Genomic DNA, 15,260 nt, shown 5'->3' with positions numbered 1-15,260 from the left:
GACTGGCAATGTCAGAAGTTGTTGACTTGAGCCTTTTTTATAGCTCAGCATATTAATATGGCTTTCCTTTTATACCTGGTTGTTATACTTTTCTGCTGGATGGTTAAGACCAAGATAAAGCAAGACCTATATAACAAGAAATACAACTTTTGTATCTAACAAAGTCAGTCAAATCCCCTCAGGATTTAACCTAAAATCCTGTATCACAGTTTGTAGATCCTTTATCAGTGTCAGCCATGTGGATGAGTCACGGCCATTGCTTGACCAATTTGCTGTTTGTGAAAGTCTGAGAGAATGTTTTCTCTCCATTTGACTCTCCTTAGGCATACTCTACATCATCAATCACTTTCCTCTTTGACCCCATAATCTCCTTGATGAGTTGAGTTTCTTATGTGTATAAAATATGAAGTTTTATAACGAGCAATTTTTAATTGTGAAGTTTTGTTAAACTCAGTTTATGAATGAGCAGGCTGTAAAAGAAGTCAGCTCTCAGATTTTTCTTTAGAGAAAATTTTGAAGCCAGATTTCAGCATGAAATACCATGTTTTATATGTGTTTGGTATAGGCTCTGTATGGATTCTCAGTAACTCCTAACTATATGGTTATCCGCAGGCCTTTTTCGAACTAATAATTGCAGGCTTATACCAAAATATTTTCACCTTTGCAAGTTTTACGAATCTTACATATAAAAGGAAGCACAAAATTTATGTTTGACTTTATATCTTATAATTTATATATGAAAGCCATGAAAATATTGCAAGTTGTTAGGTTATGAAAACATACACAAATTCACAAAGCATGTATTTTATGAATGGCTGGAAAGTTGGAGACCTTGATCCAGAGCTAAGTTTGTCTTTTATTAGTTCAAAGTCTAAAATGTTATTTTCTTAAGTAAATAAAAATGAGTGTATCTGCTTTTAATGTTGTGATGAATATGTAAGGGAGTGTATTCAGGCACTACAGAGGTCTTGAAGCTTTTTGAAACTTAAAGCAACAATATTTTATAAAGCCATAAAGGTAGATTGGTAGATTTTTTAATTGTTTAATATAATTGGTAGGTTTTTTTAATTGTTTAATATAAATGCTCAATGAAAACAAGAGGAAAAGTAGGGTTAAAATTAAGTTCTACTGTGTCTCAAAAGCCAACTCTGAACTTTGTGCAACCTATATCATTATGCTTGGGTCGTGATTGCACCTGCTTTACAGATGCTAAAGCCAAGCACCACAGCAGACGGGTCACTTGCCAGGAGTCCACACAACTCTTGACTAGCAGGACCGAGATTGGAATTCGTGTCATTTTTATCCCAAGCTCCTTTCTCTGCCTTTGTTTTCTGTGTCCTCTGTAAAACGATGGTGTTAGTATATATTTACTACATAGTAGTTGTTTTAAAGTGTCACTTTCATTTCACATTATAAAACTTTTGTAGGGAGGCACCCATAGTACTGGATTCTAAAACTTTGCTTCTCTTACAGCCACCAGAGAAAGAGGGTGGATTGCCTCGTCATGTTGGTAATAAAACTGAATGTGCCTTGTTGGGATTTCTTTTGGATTTAAAACGGGACTATCAGGATGTTAGAAATGAAATACCAGAAGAAGCACTATACAAAGTCTATACCTTCAATTCTGTCCGAAAGTCCATGAGTACTGTCCTGAAAAATTCAGATGGAAGCTATCGGATATTCAGCAAGGGTGCCTCTGAGATCATTTTGAAAAAGTAAGAGTAAAATGCTTAGTTGAACAACCTGCTGATTTTCACTGCTTCAGGGACTGCCTTCTGTATTGGTTTTGTGGTTTTCTTTTTGTAAGTGTCAGGCATTTGATAGGACTGCAAAACTTTAAAGTATTTTTTATGGTAGCCAAATACTTGTCCATAGTGTTCTCCAATCTTCATACTTTAGTTTGTCTTACATCTTAGTTTTTTACATAGGGAAAATCATCTCATTATATTCTGTCTGGTAGACTGATAGATTTATTTATTTATTTTCAGTCTGGTAGATTTAAAGAAGTAAACTTTGATGTTTGGTTTTGTTGATATTATAAAGTCATATCAAATTTGATTTCATATAAATTTCCCTTTATATCAAAGTGAGATTTACCAATTTTATCTCCTACAGTGTGATATTTAAGTATTTCCTTTTATTTTGTATAGTAATATTTCTTACTGTTTTTTTATAAACCAGTAACCTCAATTTTGACATTTCATTTTTACATATGATTTTCCTAATATTTTATCTGTTATTATAGGTGTTGAAATTCTTTGGTTACTTTAATTCCAGTAGAGAATTATTAAAAATCAAAAAAAATTTTGGAAATTTGGAGTTCATTTGAAAAGCTTTTAATTGTGTATATGTGTGTTATAATCTCGTGTTACCTTAAAGCATGTGTTGGATTGTAGCCTTAACAGGTTTAAGCAACAAGTACGTAAAAAAAATAACTGAAAAGGCAGCTATGATGAGTGAATACAGAGTTCTGAGACACGTGTTATGTAAAGTGGATTTAAGTATAAAATGAGAATATGAAGATAAAGGAAGCCACAACAAGGAAAGAACATGCAGGTCATTTTGTGGGCTACCTAACTAGTTAAAAAGTTAATCTGAGTAGTGAGAGGCTGGTTTGGCCACATTGCTTTTTCTACATAGCACACATGGCTCTTTTCAGAATGGAAGACTAGAAATCTGGCTCATCCTTTGATCGCTTGGTAGCAGATAAATGGTAAGAAGAGATGTTTTAATCAAACCAACTACAATTTCATTCTTCCTCTGCAAATAATTAGTTTTGTGAGCTGAAGCAGATTTTTTTGTTTTCCATTTTCCTTCATTGGAAAACTGGGTAATAACCACCAACTCTGCAACAGGAAACTTATACATTTAAAATAGAGCTTGATGTATAGTAAATACAGAGTTCCCACAGTAATACATTTTAGAAACTTGAAATATTAGGCTGAGCAATTAAAAGTTAAATAGGCTATGTAGTGCAATGAAGTTTTTCTTTCATCAGGTAGTAAAATCCTCAAAGCTGTGACTGAAAAATAATTCTTGAATAGAGAATGAGGTGGGTTGATGAAAAATGACAAACTGAAGATAGATACCAGGGAAAGGGCTATTGCTATTATAATCTCCATATCTGTAAAAACAAGCCAAAGAGGAATAAAAAGGAGTGGCATATTCAGGAGATTGTGTAGAATAGAAAGATAAATAGCATTAGGAGCTGACCATACCTAGGTAGAAGATGGGGAAATAGGTATTCAGGTGAAATTTTAGACTTATGTCAGATTGGGATAATATCCACACGGGCAGTGAAAGGTGCCATCAGTCTCTAAAGCATTAAAGTAAGGTGCTGGTGCAACTTACAGGCAGAACTCCACAGTAATGGAAGGTGTTTAAAAAAACAACCAAAACAGGGTGTGGATTTGGGAAACACTTCCAAAGAAGCAGGAGTAAGAGGAATCACCAAAGGAGAGGAATATAGGGAGGTATTGTGATTTTACAGCTTAAAAGGTTGTAGTTAGTTCCACTGAGAATAAAAATACTTGGGTATTACCTTATCACTTAGAATGATAGGGTTGGTTGGGGATTTTGTTTGGTTTTGTTTGTTTTTTTGTTTTCTTTTGATGGTTAAAGTAATACAAGTGATAAAACAGCCTCTCGGGTAAAGGTTTGATTGAACTTGGCCTGTTACTTAACAGAAAATTATTTTAGTGTTAAATAAAATTAACATCTAATTTTGTAACAGAAATGGCCATGTGGCCATTTAGGGGAGTAGTTTATTCTCCTTTGCCTCTTGAGGTTCTTTGTGAAAATTTAAAAGTATGTTCCAAAATAGAAGGTTGAGAAAATACAGTGACTGCCGAAATAAAGAACTATCATCAAAAGAGAACCATACAGATTAAAACTACTATAAAGAAAAGAGGGAAAAGTGAATGATTTTGATCTGCTAAAATGCAACAGATGTGATTCTTAACGTTCCAGATATCAGATCCCATGATTTCTTGCACTTCCTGTTCACTTAATTGGCATTGACCATTATTTTTGTTAATTATTGATGTTTGGATTCAACGTTTCCTTTTAGGTGTTTCAAAATCTTGAGTGCTAATGGTGAGGCAAAAGTATTCAGACCAAGGGACCGTGATGATATTGTAAAAACTGTGATTGAACCGATGGCATCAGAAGGCTTGAGAACCATATGTCTTGCATTCAGAGATTTCCCAGCAGGAGAACCAGAGCCAGAATGGGATAATGAAAATGATATTGTCACCGGCCTTACGTGCATTGCTGTTGTGGGGATTGAAGACCCTGTGAGACCTGAGGTGGTGAAACATTCTGTGTTCTGCATGTGCAGAATCTCGTAGATAGCTAGGAGGACCTAGACATTAACTATAACCAGCTTCTTAGTAAATTTCTTGTTTGTGATTTTATTTTTTATACATAATCAACTCAAAGTGAGTGAAATAATAGTTTGTGATGTCCATGCTGCTTTTTAATAGTATTTAATTAGATTCTTCCAAAATCTGTGTTTCTAGTGTCATAACCTAGCAGTGTATTAAACTAGGTAGGCTTTTAGGTTAATACTTATTTTCAATCAATAGTAAATACCATCAAATTAATGTTTTCAATCTCTAGACCAGCACTCTAGTAGAGCTTTCTGTAATGATAAAAATGATCTGTGTGTTGCTTGCTGTAGTATCTGACTCAGTTCTAGAGGTGTCCTTGCACAGTTGAAAAAGTCTTTATTTCATTTATCTGTAACTATCTGCCTAGTAACTATCGTATTGAATGGCAAGAAGTTCTCAACTTTGGGGTTTTTTTAAATCATTTTCCTAAATAGAATAATCAATGTGTGCCAGGTACTATACTAGGTACTAGAAACATAATAGAGAGTTGAGAGATCTGGTCCGTGGCCTCAAAGATTTCACAGTTTTGGGTGAGAATGTATAAACCTATTATAACCCAGGATGGTAATACATTGCTGACTGTATAGAGATCATATGAGCAAAGGGCATGGACTCTCAACCTAGTCTAAAGTAATAGTGTCTTTTTGCTGAGTCTTAAAGGATCAGGAAGATACCAGCTAACCAAAAGAGAAAACTAAACTGAGATAAGCGACATAAGTAAAGGCGCTATACACAAATTGCTTTTGTTCTGACTTGATCAACTGACTGAACTCTTAATATGTAGTACCAGGCACTATTTTGGGAAATGGAAATATATAGTAGTTATAAAATATATATTTTAGAGGAAGAAACAAAGTAGGTAGAGAGCTAAGATACATGAATAGTATGCCTCATGAGGAAAACAAAATTCTGAGGGGAATATGACTGGTCCCTGCTCTTACAGGCCTTCTGTTCTGAATGTCATATGGGATGATGCCGGTTTCTGAAGACAAGGAGTGAGAAAGTGAAATCTGTTAAGGGCTATAAAGGGGATATAAACAGTCTGACAAAATAAGGTAACAGAGAGACCACAATAAGACAAGATGACAGGGGGCCAGGGAGATAGCTCAGTGGAATAAGCACTTGCCTGGCAAGCTCAAGGACCTGAGTTCAATCCCTGGTTCCACCAATAAATAAATAAATAAAGACAAGATGAGATCTGATGGCTCTCATAAAGAGCCAGTCATATAAATAGCTTCAAAAAGAGCATTCCAAGCACACAACAAAAAATGCAGGGACCCAACGGTGAGAAACAGTATTGAGCTATTTTAAATATACGAAGGAGGCCAGTGTGGCTGTGATTGTAGACATAGAGGGGAGGTGATCTTCAACCTTACTAGGCCTTACTCTTCTAAATTCTAACATTTAGGTTGGTAAGTAACATGACTTATTAAGGTTCCCTTTAGGGAGGAGGTGGAATTGTACATTGAATTCAGGCCCCTCCGACTGCCACCACCCCCAGGTGGAATACCTTTTTGAGTACTGTGTAAGAAAGACAAGAAAAAGAAGCAGGGAAGCAGTAAGACTGTTGAGTCTTTTGGAAGTATGGGCTCGTGACTTGGACTACACGTGTGGCAGGGAAGATGAAAAAAAGGGTTGATTTCAAAGTAAATGGAAATAATCCAGCAAGAATGAGTTTGCTGGGCCTGGGTATACTGTATTTGATACTGATGACACATCTGAGACAGCCAAATGTATCAGGTGGGCATTTGGACTTTCAAGCCACAAAGAACTCTGGAGATAGATAGTGAAGTGTGTAACAAGGGAAGAGGGCATAAGGTTGCAATATCACCACAATTAGTTATAAAGAAGGATTAACTTGGTGGATGGTAGTGGGTATTGCGAGAAAATCAAAAGAAACTTTTGCAAGATGAAGATAAATTTCATTCCACTTTTGGAGTTTCAAATACTTAGGAAGTCTCCAACTAGATAGTTTGCCAGGATTTGGTCTCCAGAAAATGATTTAAAGTTTTATATGTTGACTTAAATTTGAATATTAATATATTAAATTGGGACATCTACAAGTTTGTGTTTTGGAAAGTGTAATTAGTCCATTACCATGCCTTTGACATTTTGGTTTCTGAAGAGTTTCATTGTTTCTAAAATATGTAAGTGGTTCTCTATTTTTTTCAGTATCACAAAATGAGATATGAATTCTTTTATCCTGAGACAATGTAGTATGAAACAGCTTTCCTTGTGTGGATATTCCAGGTTGTGCAGTTTTAGCATATGGAATCTTGAATAATTAGATACCTAGAACAAATATAGTTTCACTGTTTATGCATATAAGGCTGAACATGACAGCTTTGCTTCAGTTCCTGATAAGGAAAAAGTACAGGTAGTTTGTAAATTGTAAGTTAGAAGTATTTTGTGGTAATTTAACACTTTTAGCATTATTTTTAAACATTTTTATTGAAGTATTATTTGCATATCATCCAGAGCCCCTTTGAAGTTTATAATCCAGTGGTTCTTAGTATGGCTCAGTTGTGCAGCCATCACTATGATTAGTGATCGAACGCTTTCATTGCCCAAAAAAGAAACTCCATGCTCATTAGTAAACATTTTGTTTCTCTCTTACCCTGCACTCCAGCCCCAAGCAGTTACTTGTCTATTCTTTCTTACCTGGATTTTTTTATCGCTTATAAGAGTGTATCCTTTGACCAGCATTTCTCCGTTTCCCCCAGCTCCCCAAACCTATGGTAATCACCGTCTCTTCTGTCCTTAATACTATTTGTCACGTAGTTGAAGAGTTTCTTCCATATATTCATTACTTCCCCTAGGTTCTACCTCGTCAGTGCCTACTTGCTTGTACAAATTGAACATACCATTTTATCTTAAATGAGATACCAGGAAATATGTTGCATTTATATACTTCACTGGTGGTTTCAAAATCAAATAATTTTTTTTAAAAATAATAGTAACCCAAGTAGGCTCCATCCTTTAACACACCATTCTTTCACTAAGACCTAGCATAGTACCTGGTATTCAGTAAACAGTTTGCAGGATTGCAGGCAGCTTCCTCTCTTTAATGATTTGGATGAGGAAAAGTTGACAGAAATACTTTAACAGTGTAAATTTTTTAAACTTACAGATACATATGTAAGTTACAGTAATTAAATTATGTACATAAGAAATTAAACCCATGTTATCCGGTCTAGATTTGTTTCCCTCTAAAAAACGCCCCTTTGATGACTATTTCTCCACAATTCGGCAATTCAGTATTTCAGTCAATACTGGGCTGTGGTTATGTATCAGGCGCTTATTTGTTACATAAGTGAAAGAAATTATACTAGGCATTGGTACTACAAAGATAAAGGCTGTACCTTCAAGAAGTTCATTGTCTTAAAGTGGACTCAAGTAAAGATCTTTATAATGAATTGTAATAGAGGTATGATAGTAAGATGAAGACACAGCTTTATGTGCATAGGTAGGCCAAGGAGGCTCCAGAGAAATTATGTTTAATCTAGACTTAGAAGTCACAGACAGGTCGCCTGTAGGCCTATTTGAGCTGTGTGTGTGTCTGTGTGTCTGTGTATGTATGTAACATTAAGTATTGATAAAGCACACACAAATTAAGAGTTTGTTTCAATTTTGAAATCTTAAGTTTTATTAACATTGGGTTCTCGTTTCCGCTACAAAATAGGCTAATAGAGCCGAGTAGTTCTTTTCATTAAACATGTATCCTGGGTTTGGCGTTTTCATCACGTTTTCCTCCTATATGTTACCTGATGGCCCTAGAGCCATTTGAATTTACAGTCTCTGCTCTAGTAGAATCAGTATAGATTTTCTAGTTGAAGAAGAACAAGAAAGGATTTTGTGGGTAATAGTAGAAACACAAAGCTAATTATGTAGACTCTTCCATCTACCAACTTGTGTGTAACAGAATATTTTTTACATAAATCTAGAAAAGTATTCTGAGGTGAATTGTGATACTCTATTATACTAACTTTGTGGTTTATGTGTAACAGCTGAGGAATCATCATATATTTTTAAGAAAGTATATTGGTGTATTAAAAAAAGAACTCTACCATAAAGTATATCAGATGCTTTAAAGAAGGAACAACATAAAGGTAGGGATACCAATTTAAAAGCCATTCCAATTGCTCAGGCAATTAGTAGGGACATGGCACATGGCACAGGGGAAGTCTGAGGTCGAATCCAGAGTAGTCCATAAAGATGTGTAGCGAAAGAAGACATATGGATGCCTCTTAGGTTTCTGTTAGATGTCCTGATGGTCTCCTTTTAAGACAAGCAAATGATAGCACTGTTCAGGTGGAACTGTGAATTAATTACTCTCACAGTAAGATGAGGGAAAGATGTGGACTTGAAAATCATTAGCATATAGATGGTGCAAGAATAGGTGACATTTGTGAAGATTTTCATTAAGAGGAGCAAAAAAATGAGATACACATAAGAGAACACCAGCGTTTTACTCATGTGAGATCCAAGTGGTGGAACTGGAAAGGTAGAAAGCCATTTAGAAAACATTGCCTGATGGTTACCAGGGAGAAACAGTGGTTTAAAAAACCTTCAGTAAGTGAGGAGTGTAAACATATCAGGTAGGATGGTACTGAAAATGAAGGCTGGGGGCTGGGGAGATGGCTCAGTGGAATAAGCGCTTGCCTGCAAGCTCAAGGACCTGAGTTCAATCCCTGGTTCTGCAAAAAAAAAAAAAAAAAGAAAGAAAAGAAAATGAAGGCTGAACAAAGATTCTGCAAGTGGAATAGGAAAGATTATTGGGGATAACACTGAATATTTTGAGATGAAATTAGTTATTATGAGACAAATAATGCATGTTCAGTGGAATTTTTTCTTTGAAAATACTAATTTTTTATTGTAACATGATTTGTTTCCCCATATAAACCAGGTACCAGATGCAATAAAGAAATGTCAGAGGGCCGGAATCACTGTACGGATGGTCACTGGTGATAATATTAATACTGCCAGGGCTATTGCTACCAAGTGTGGTATTTTACATCCTGGGGAAGATTTTCTGTGCCTAGAAGGTAAAGATTTTAACAGAAGAATACGAAATGAAAAAGGAGAGGTAAGGGTTTTGTTTTGATTTATGATTAAAGTTTTTAGTGTATTAGGAGTTTTATTCAATGAATACATACTGAATATGCACTGTATTTTAGGTTCCATCCATGGAAAAGTACATTTTACACTTTTTTATCTCTTAGAAAGCCAGGCGTTCTAAAAGATAAAAGGGACAAGCGATAAAGAAATTGTCCATAAAGGGAGTGTGTATGTCTTGCTAGAATGCTTTATGAAAGTAATTACTGTGCCTCTAGGTCAATTCTGTCAGTACAACCTGTTGTAAGAGAGTAATGGAGATGAATTTGAAAAGGCTGGTGCACTTTGGACATGCACAACTATCAGAACTTTGCATTTCCATAAGCAGTGTGGTGTTTTTTTTTTTTAATGTAATATGGTCATGTAATGATGCGTATAGCAGTAATACTCAACTGTAGCATCCGTGAAGGTCACCTGAAAGCTTGTTGACTTGCAGACTGCCAGGACCCACTGTAGAGTGCTGGAGAAGATAACGATAAGATAAAGCCAAGCCTTGCCCGATAATTTACATTTCTAATAAGTTCTTAGGAGGTTCTAATGCTGTTTCTCTGTTCAACGTACTTTGAGAACCACTGAAAAAAATGCTTAATGACTAATTTGGAATTGTGGAATTATGCTTGGGCACATTTTAACTTTGATACAAATTTATAGATTGAACAAGAGCGGATTGACAAAATTTGGCCAAAGCTTCGAGTACTTGCAAGGTCGTCTCCTACTGACAAGCACACACTGGTTAAAGGTCAGTAGACAGATATTCAGTCATCTCTTAATTTCTCTGTAGAAAAGTGCTTGCTGCTAAAATAGTAACAGATAGTGAATAATCCACTGAATCAAGGATATCACCTTTTCTAATTATATATATATATATATCTTGCCCGAGTTGTATTTATCTTCAGAGATGAAAACAGGATTCTGCTCATAAGCTAAACTTTATCTTTCTTTTTTTTTTGCGGGGGCGTTGGAGGGGGTACCAGGGATCAAACTCAGGACCTTACACTTGTGAGGCAGGCACTTATGTCACTGAACTATCTCCCCAGCCCTAAGCCATAGTTCCTAGAATTAATCCTTTCCCAACAAAAAGCAGTTTTCATTCTGTTCGTTTATATATTTTAACCCCATGTCTATAAAAACTGATTAGTTGGGTTAGTCTGTAGAAACGCCTATTAAATAAAGAAAATTTCTTATAGCACAAATATTTACTTTTATTTAAGGCATAATTGACAGCACTGTCTCAGAACAACGCCAGGTTGTGGCTGTAACTGGAGATGGCACCAACGATGGCCCAGCACTGAAGAAAGCAGATGTTGGATTTGCAATGGTAGGAACTGACTTTATTCGGTATAGTTTGGTAGCTGTGTTATTATTGGCTAAATCTTCGTGGATTTTTAAACACTCCGTCAAGATTAGTTTCAGTACACCTAACTGGATTTATAAGTCTGGTTAATTTATTTACTAGCTTGTGTTGCTTCCATGAAATGTGGCTAAATAATGATTTCTTTGAACAGTTGTAATAATTACTTTTACTTTCTACTCAGTAAAATACGTAAATGTCTATCCTCTCATCCAGACCTTTTAACAACTTTCCTGTGGAGGACACAGGCTTGAAAACAGTACTATATATTTTAATTAAAATATCCTTGATATCACATGCTTATACAAATGTGCCAAATGAAAACATTATAACTGGTATATAGTATTTTTTTAAAAAAGAGAAGAGGCTAGGTGTAATGGTGCATGCCTCCTAGCACTTAGGAGGCTGAGAAAGGAGGATCACTGTGAGTTCGAGGCCAGCCTAGGCTACAAAGTGAGTTCAAGGTCCGCCTGAAACTTGACCTATCTCAGATTTATTAGGCAGCTATGTTAAAATAACCTGTTAAAGACATGAAGAGTAGCCAAAAAGGGGCAAGGAATAATTAAGTGCTCTGCCTTATATTCCAGGCAAACAGGGTCATTTCCTTTTAGGAACAAAGAATTCATGTTGCACTTGAATACTTAGCTGAATTTTTATTGACACTTTCATGCTGACAGTGACCAGAAAGGTAGTTAAGTAGAAGGCATTTTAACAAAGAAGTTTTCTTCTCGTAACTTTAGTGTATAACAGTTAGGCTTTTAAGTAAATGTGTGTAAGTATAGTCACACAATGAATAATAGAATAGAGCAGCTTGTTTGTTCTTTTAAGTTCTGAATGTTTTAGGAACAGTTATGCTACTTTTTTTTTTTTTTTTTTCCGGAACCGACCGAGGATGGAACTCAGGCCTTTGCACTTGCCAAGGAAGTGCTTATTCTACTGAGCCATCTCCCTGGCCCCTATTTTTTTGTGATAACTCATCAAAAAAATATTCCAAAAGTAGAAAAATAAGTTCTTAGTAGCCTGGATTTGAAACCACTGAAGGTTGATTTCTGATAAAGTATAGTATTTGGACGTACACATGCATGTAGCATACTCCTCTGAGATGCTCATAAAAAAGTTGTGTGGACCTTTTTGTATCTAAGTTTCCCAAGCCGAGTATGAAACTATTTCTGTTTCAATGCCAATCGATATATTAGTTAACCTTCTAAATTTTTAAGGATTTTGAACAAGAGAATAAAGTAACAGTTGTAAATTATAAGCAATGGTGAGTCAGGAAAACTTTAACTTACTTAGGTGTTTTAAAGATAACATGGCAATTAGGATTATATGAATAAAAGAAAGTATGATATTTAAGCTGGGTGTCTGCTTTATTTCACTTAATATTATGGCCTCATGCTACCTGATGCTACCATGTCCTGAACCTCACAGAAGGGTTCTGTAGAACAAAACAAAGGTCTGCTTCACTAACGTTGACTTGGGATTCAGCTGTCGGGTCTGTGGAGTTATCGTTTGATTATATGCTTGTCAGTGTTGAAGGTTTTCTTGCAAAATGTCCTTTACCTCTAATTTTGTCTTAGTGAAATCTTTTAATATACTTGGGACTTTAGAAGGAAGTTGAATAATGCCTTTGTTCATTCTTCCCTTTTGACCCTACTAGAATTTTTATTTCTCATTCTTTACTTTTTATGTTTGATTGTCCTAAAACAGACTGTCTTTCTCAGTGACATCCTGAAGTAACTGCATTACCTTCATTTAGTATAAATTGTCACTGTTTTCAATGTGATAGTAAGTTTTTTGTTTATATGTTATCCTTCTGAATATGTAGAAGTTGTATTTTAAATATTTAGTCTGATTCGCAGTTTTTTTCCACAGGGTATTGCTGGAACTGATGTAGCTAAGGAAGCATCTGACATTATTCTCACAGATGACAACTTCACAAGCATTGTTAAAGCAGTCATGTGGGGACGAAACGTGTATGACAGCATCTCAAAATTTCTGCAGTTCCAACTTACTGTTAATGTTGTAGCAGTGATTGTTGCTTTCACAGGCGCTTGTATTACTCAAGTAGGTGTAGATGTATTTATTAAATTGTGTTTATTTTAAACCAAGAACGTATGCAGTTTGCCTTTTTAATGTGCTTAGGTATTTAAGGTGAAGTTTTATATTTTAGATTCATTAACAGAAAAGCGTGACCAGCTTTGTTCTCTTCCTTAAGTTTTTAAATGCTAATGGCATTTTGAGAATTGCTGAGTCCCTGCATAGTTGTGAATGTCCACTACAAAACCTGTCTTTTCTAGGATTCCCCACTTAAGGCTGTGCAGATGCTATGGGTAAACCTCATCATGGACACACTCGCTTCCCTGGCTCTGGCAACAGAACCACCCACTGAGTCTCTCTTGCTTCGAAAACCTTATGGCAGAAATAAACCTCTCATCTCACGCACAATGATGAAGAATATTTTGGGACATGCATTCTATCAACTCGTAGTAGTTTTTACACTCCTGTTTGCTGGTAAGAATTTATTGCCTAATAAAGATTTAGTTGGTTCTATTCAAATTGAATACTTTCAAAAATGCCTTAGGGTCATAAAGATTTTTAGAGCCCGAGTTCAGTTCTTGAGTTCCAATTTATCACAATGGGTGCTTAGTAAATTTTGTGAGGGCAACATGATAGATAGTAGAGGGTGGGCAGACTGCCTTGACTTCTCAGCTCCGCGGCCGACCTAGATATGAGATCTTTTATATGTCACCATAGTTTGGGAGCTTTGTCTATAATCAAGAGTTTCCTCATCTGTAAAATGAGAGAGTTGCATTAGATAACACCAGGTCTTTTCCACCTCTCTTTGTGCTATTGTTCCACATCAAATAAAGAGTGTACCTAGGTTTATTGTGTATTTCTTTGAAGTTTAAAATTATTTTGTATGTTAATTACAAAATAATGTTTCCTTCTTTCAGGAGAAAAGTTTTTTGATATTGATAGTGGAAGAAATGCTCCTTTGCATGCTCCTCCTTCAGAACATTATACTATTGTTTTTAATACATTTGTGCTGATGCAACTTTTCAATGAAATAAATGCCCGGAAAATCCATGGTGAAAGAAATGTATTTGAAGGAATCTTTAATAATGCCATCTTCTGCTCAATTGTTTTAGGCACCTTTGTGGTACAGGTGGGTAAAAGGAGAAGACAGGTACTTGTTCCAGAAATTACTAGGCAGCTGTGAGAGTGGGGAGGCTTCTGTTTGTTACCCTGATGCTGTGTCTATTTCCATAATGATCTAAGGTACATCTGAAAGAAACTTGGTCTGTTGGTCTTATAAGTCAGTGCTATAACTAAACAATTTTATTTCTTAAAATTTGAAAATGAAAATTTTTTATGAAACTAAATCATCCATTCATAATCATTGACTTTTCTCTTTGCACCTTAATACTTTTCACATCTTTTATATCAAAAGATGCTTAATTTTTTTAAAAACTAAGAATTTGTACAAATAAACGCTAAACTTTTTCACCCTCATTTTTTTTTTTGGTTTGCAAAAGAACGTTTTACCAGTTTTATATTTTTATGGATATCTGGACATGGTTGTCAAATCAATTAGTATACAAATAATCTTGACTTTAAAAAAACAGTGGCATTAACAAGTACTATGCAAGGGCCCACCAGATAGCTCAGCACAGTAAAGCGCCTGCTCAAGCAGAGTGTAGTGGCCAGTGTTTAATTCCCCAAGAGGGCAGCTGAGAGTGGATGTGGTGGTGTGCGCCTGTATGCCCAGTGCTTGGGAGGCTGAAAACAGGAGGATCACTACAGGTCCAGTCGACATAGTGAGACCTTGTCGACCATGTAGATTCTGTCCTAAAACATTTTTAAAAAACGAAGAATGGAATGTGTAACTTTTAAAGAGTTAAAATGTTAACCATTGTTATTTATCAAAATTCTGTTTCATTTCAGTTTGGTAGCTACAATGCCTATTGAAGAGAGTTTTGTCAGACAAAGAGTAGAGTGCATAATTTTGTCACTTAATACTTTCGTGTACACAGTTTTAGAACATCTAGAATAATGAGGGAAACATAGGTACTATCTTATCTATTTATATATATTATTGGGTTTTACTGTCTGTAAGGGAAAGCAAACTGGTAAGAGCATATCTGAACTGGTGCATATTTCATAGAACTTTGCAAGTTGCTTTCCAATCATAATTACTTAACAGCTAAAACAGAGAATGAATAGGTCTGGGAGGGAGAGAAATGGAATGTTCTGTCCATTTTTTTCATACATAGTAATTGATCCTTTCTAGAACTAAACTATGTTTTGTGAAAGGTATAAATTAATCAAATAGTGAAATAAAGTACAGGAGAATATAGTATTGGGGGAGATTGAATTGCGTTAAATTACCCTTCTTGATCATG

General features: G+C 35.5%; 1 protein-coding gene across 3 annotated transcripts in view; it reads left to right on the top strand.

The window, feature by feature from the left end:
• The window catches only part of Atp2b1 (ATPase plasma membrane Ca2+ transporting 1), a 119,552-nt gene that overhangs the window by 91,291 nt on the left and 13,001 nt on the right, over positions 1-15,260 (top strand). For all 3 annotated transcript variants that reach the window (XM_023716343.1, XM_004623777.2, XM_023716337.1), the window contains exons 11-18: positions 1,474-1,715; positions 4,070-4,307; positions 9,298-9,477; positions 10,158-10,245; positions 10,718-10,824; positions 12,730-12,921; positions 13,155-13,368; positions 13,812-14,023. In XM_023716343.1, coding sequence (XP_023572111.1) covers positions 1,474-1,715; positions 4,070-4,307; positions 9,298-9,477; positions 10,158-10,245; positions 10,718-10,824; positions 12,730-12,921; positions 13,155-13,368; positions 13,812-14,023 — 1,473 coding nt within the window. The remainder of the gene's footprint in view (positions 1-1,473; positions 1,716-4,069; positions 4,308-9,297; positions 9,478-10,157; positions 10,246-10,717; positions 10,825-12,729; positions 12,922-13,154; positions 13,369-13,811; positions 14,024-15,260) is intronic.

This window comes from Octodon degus, unplaced genomic scaffold, assembly GCF_000260255.1.
Source record: "Octodon degus isolate 3935 unplaced genomic scaffold, OctDeg1.0 scaffold00004, whole genome shotgun sequence".
Taxonomy (NCBI): Eukaryota; Metazoa; Chordata; class Mammalia; order Rodentia; family Octodontidae; genus Octodon; species Octodon degus.
This window is presented reverse-complemented; position numbering and strand designations above follow the sequence as displayed.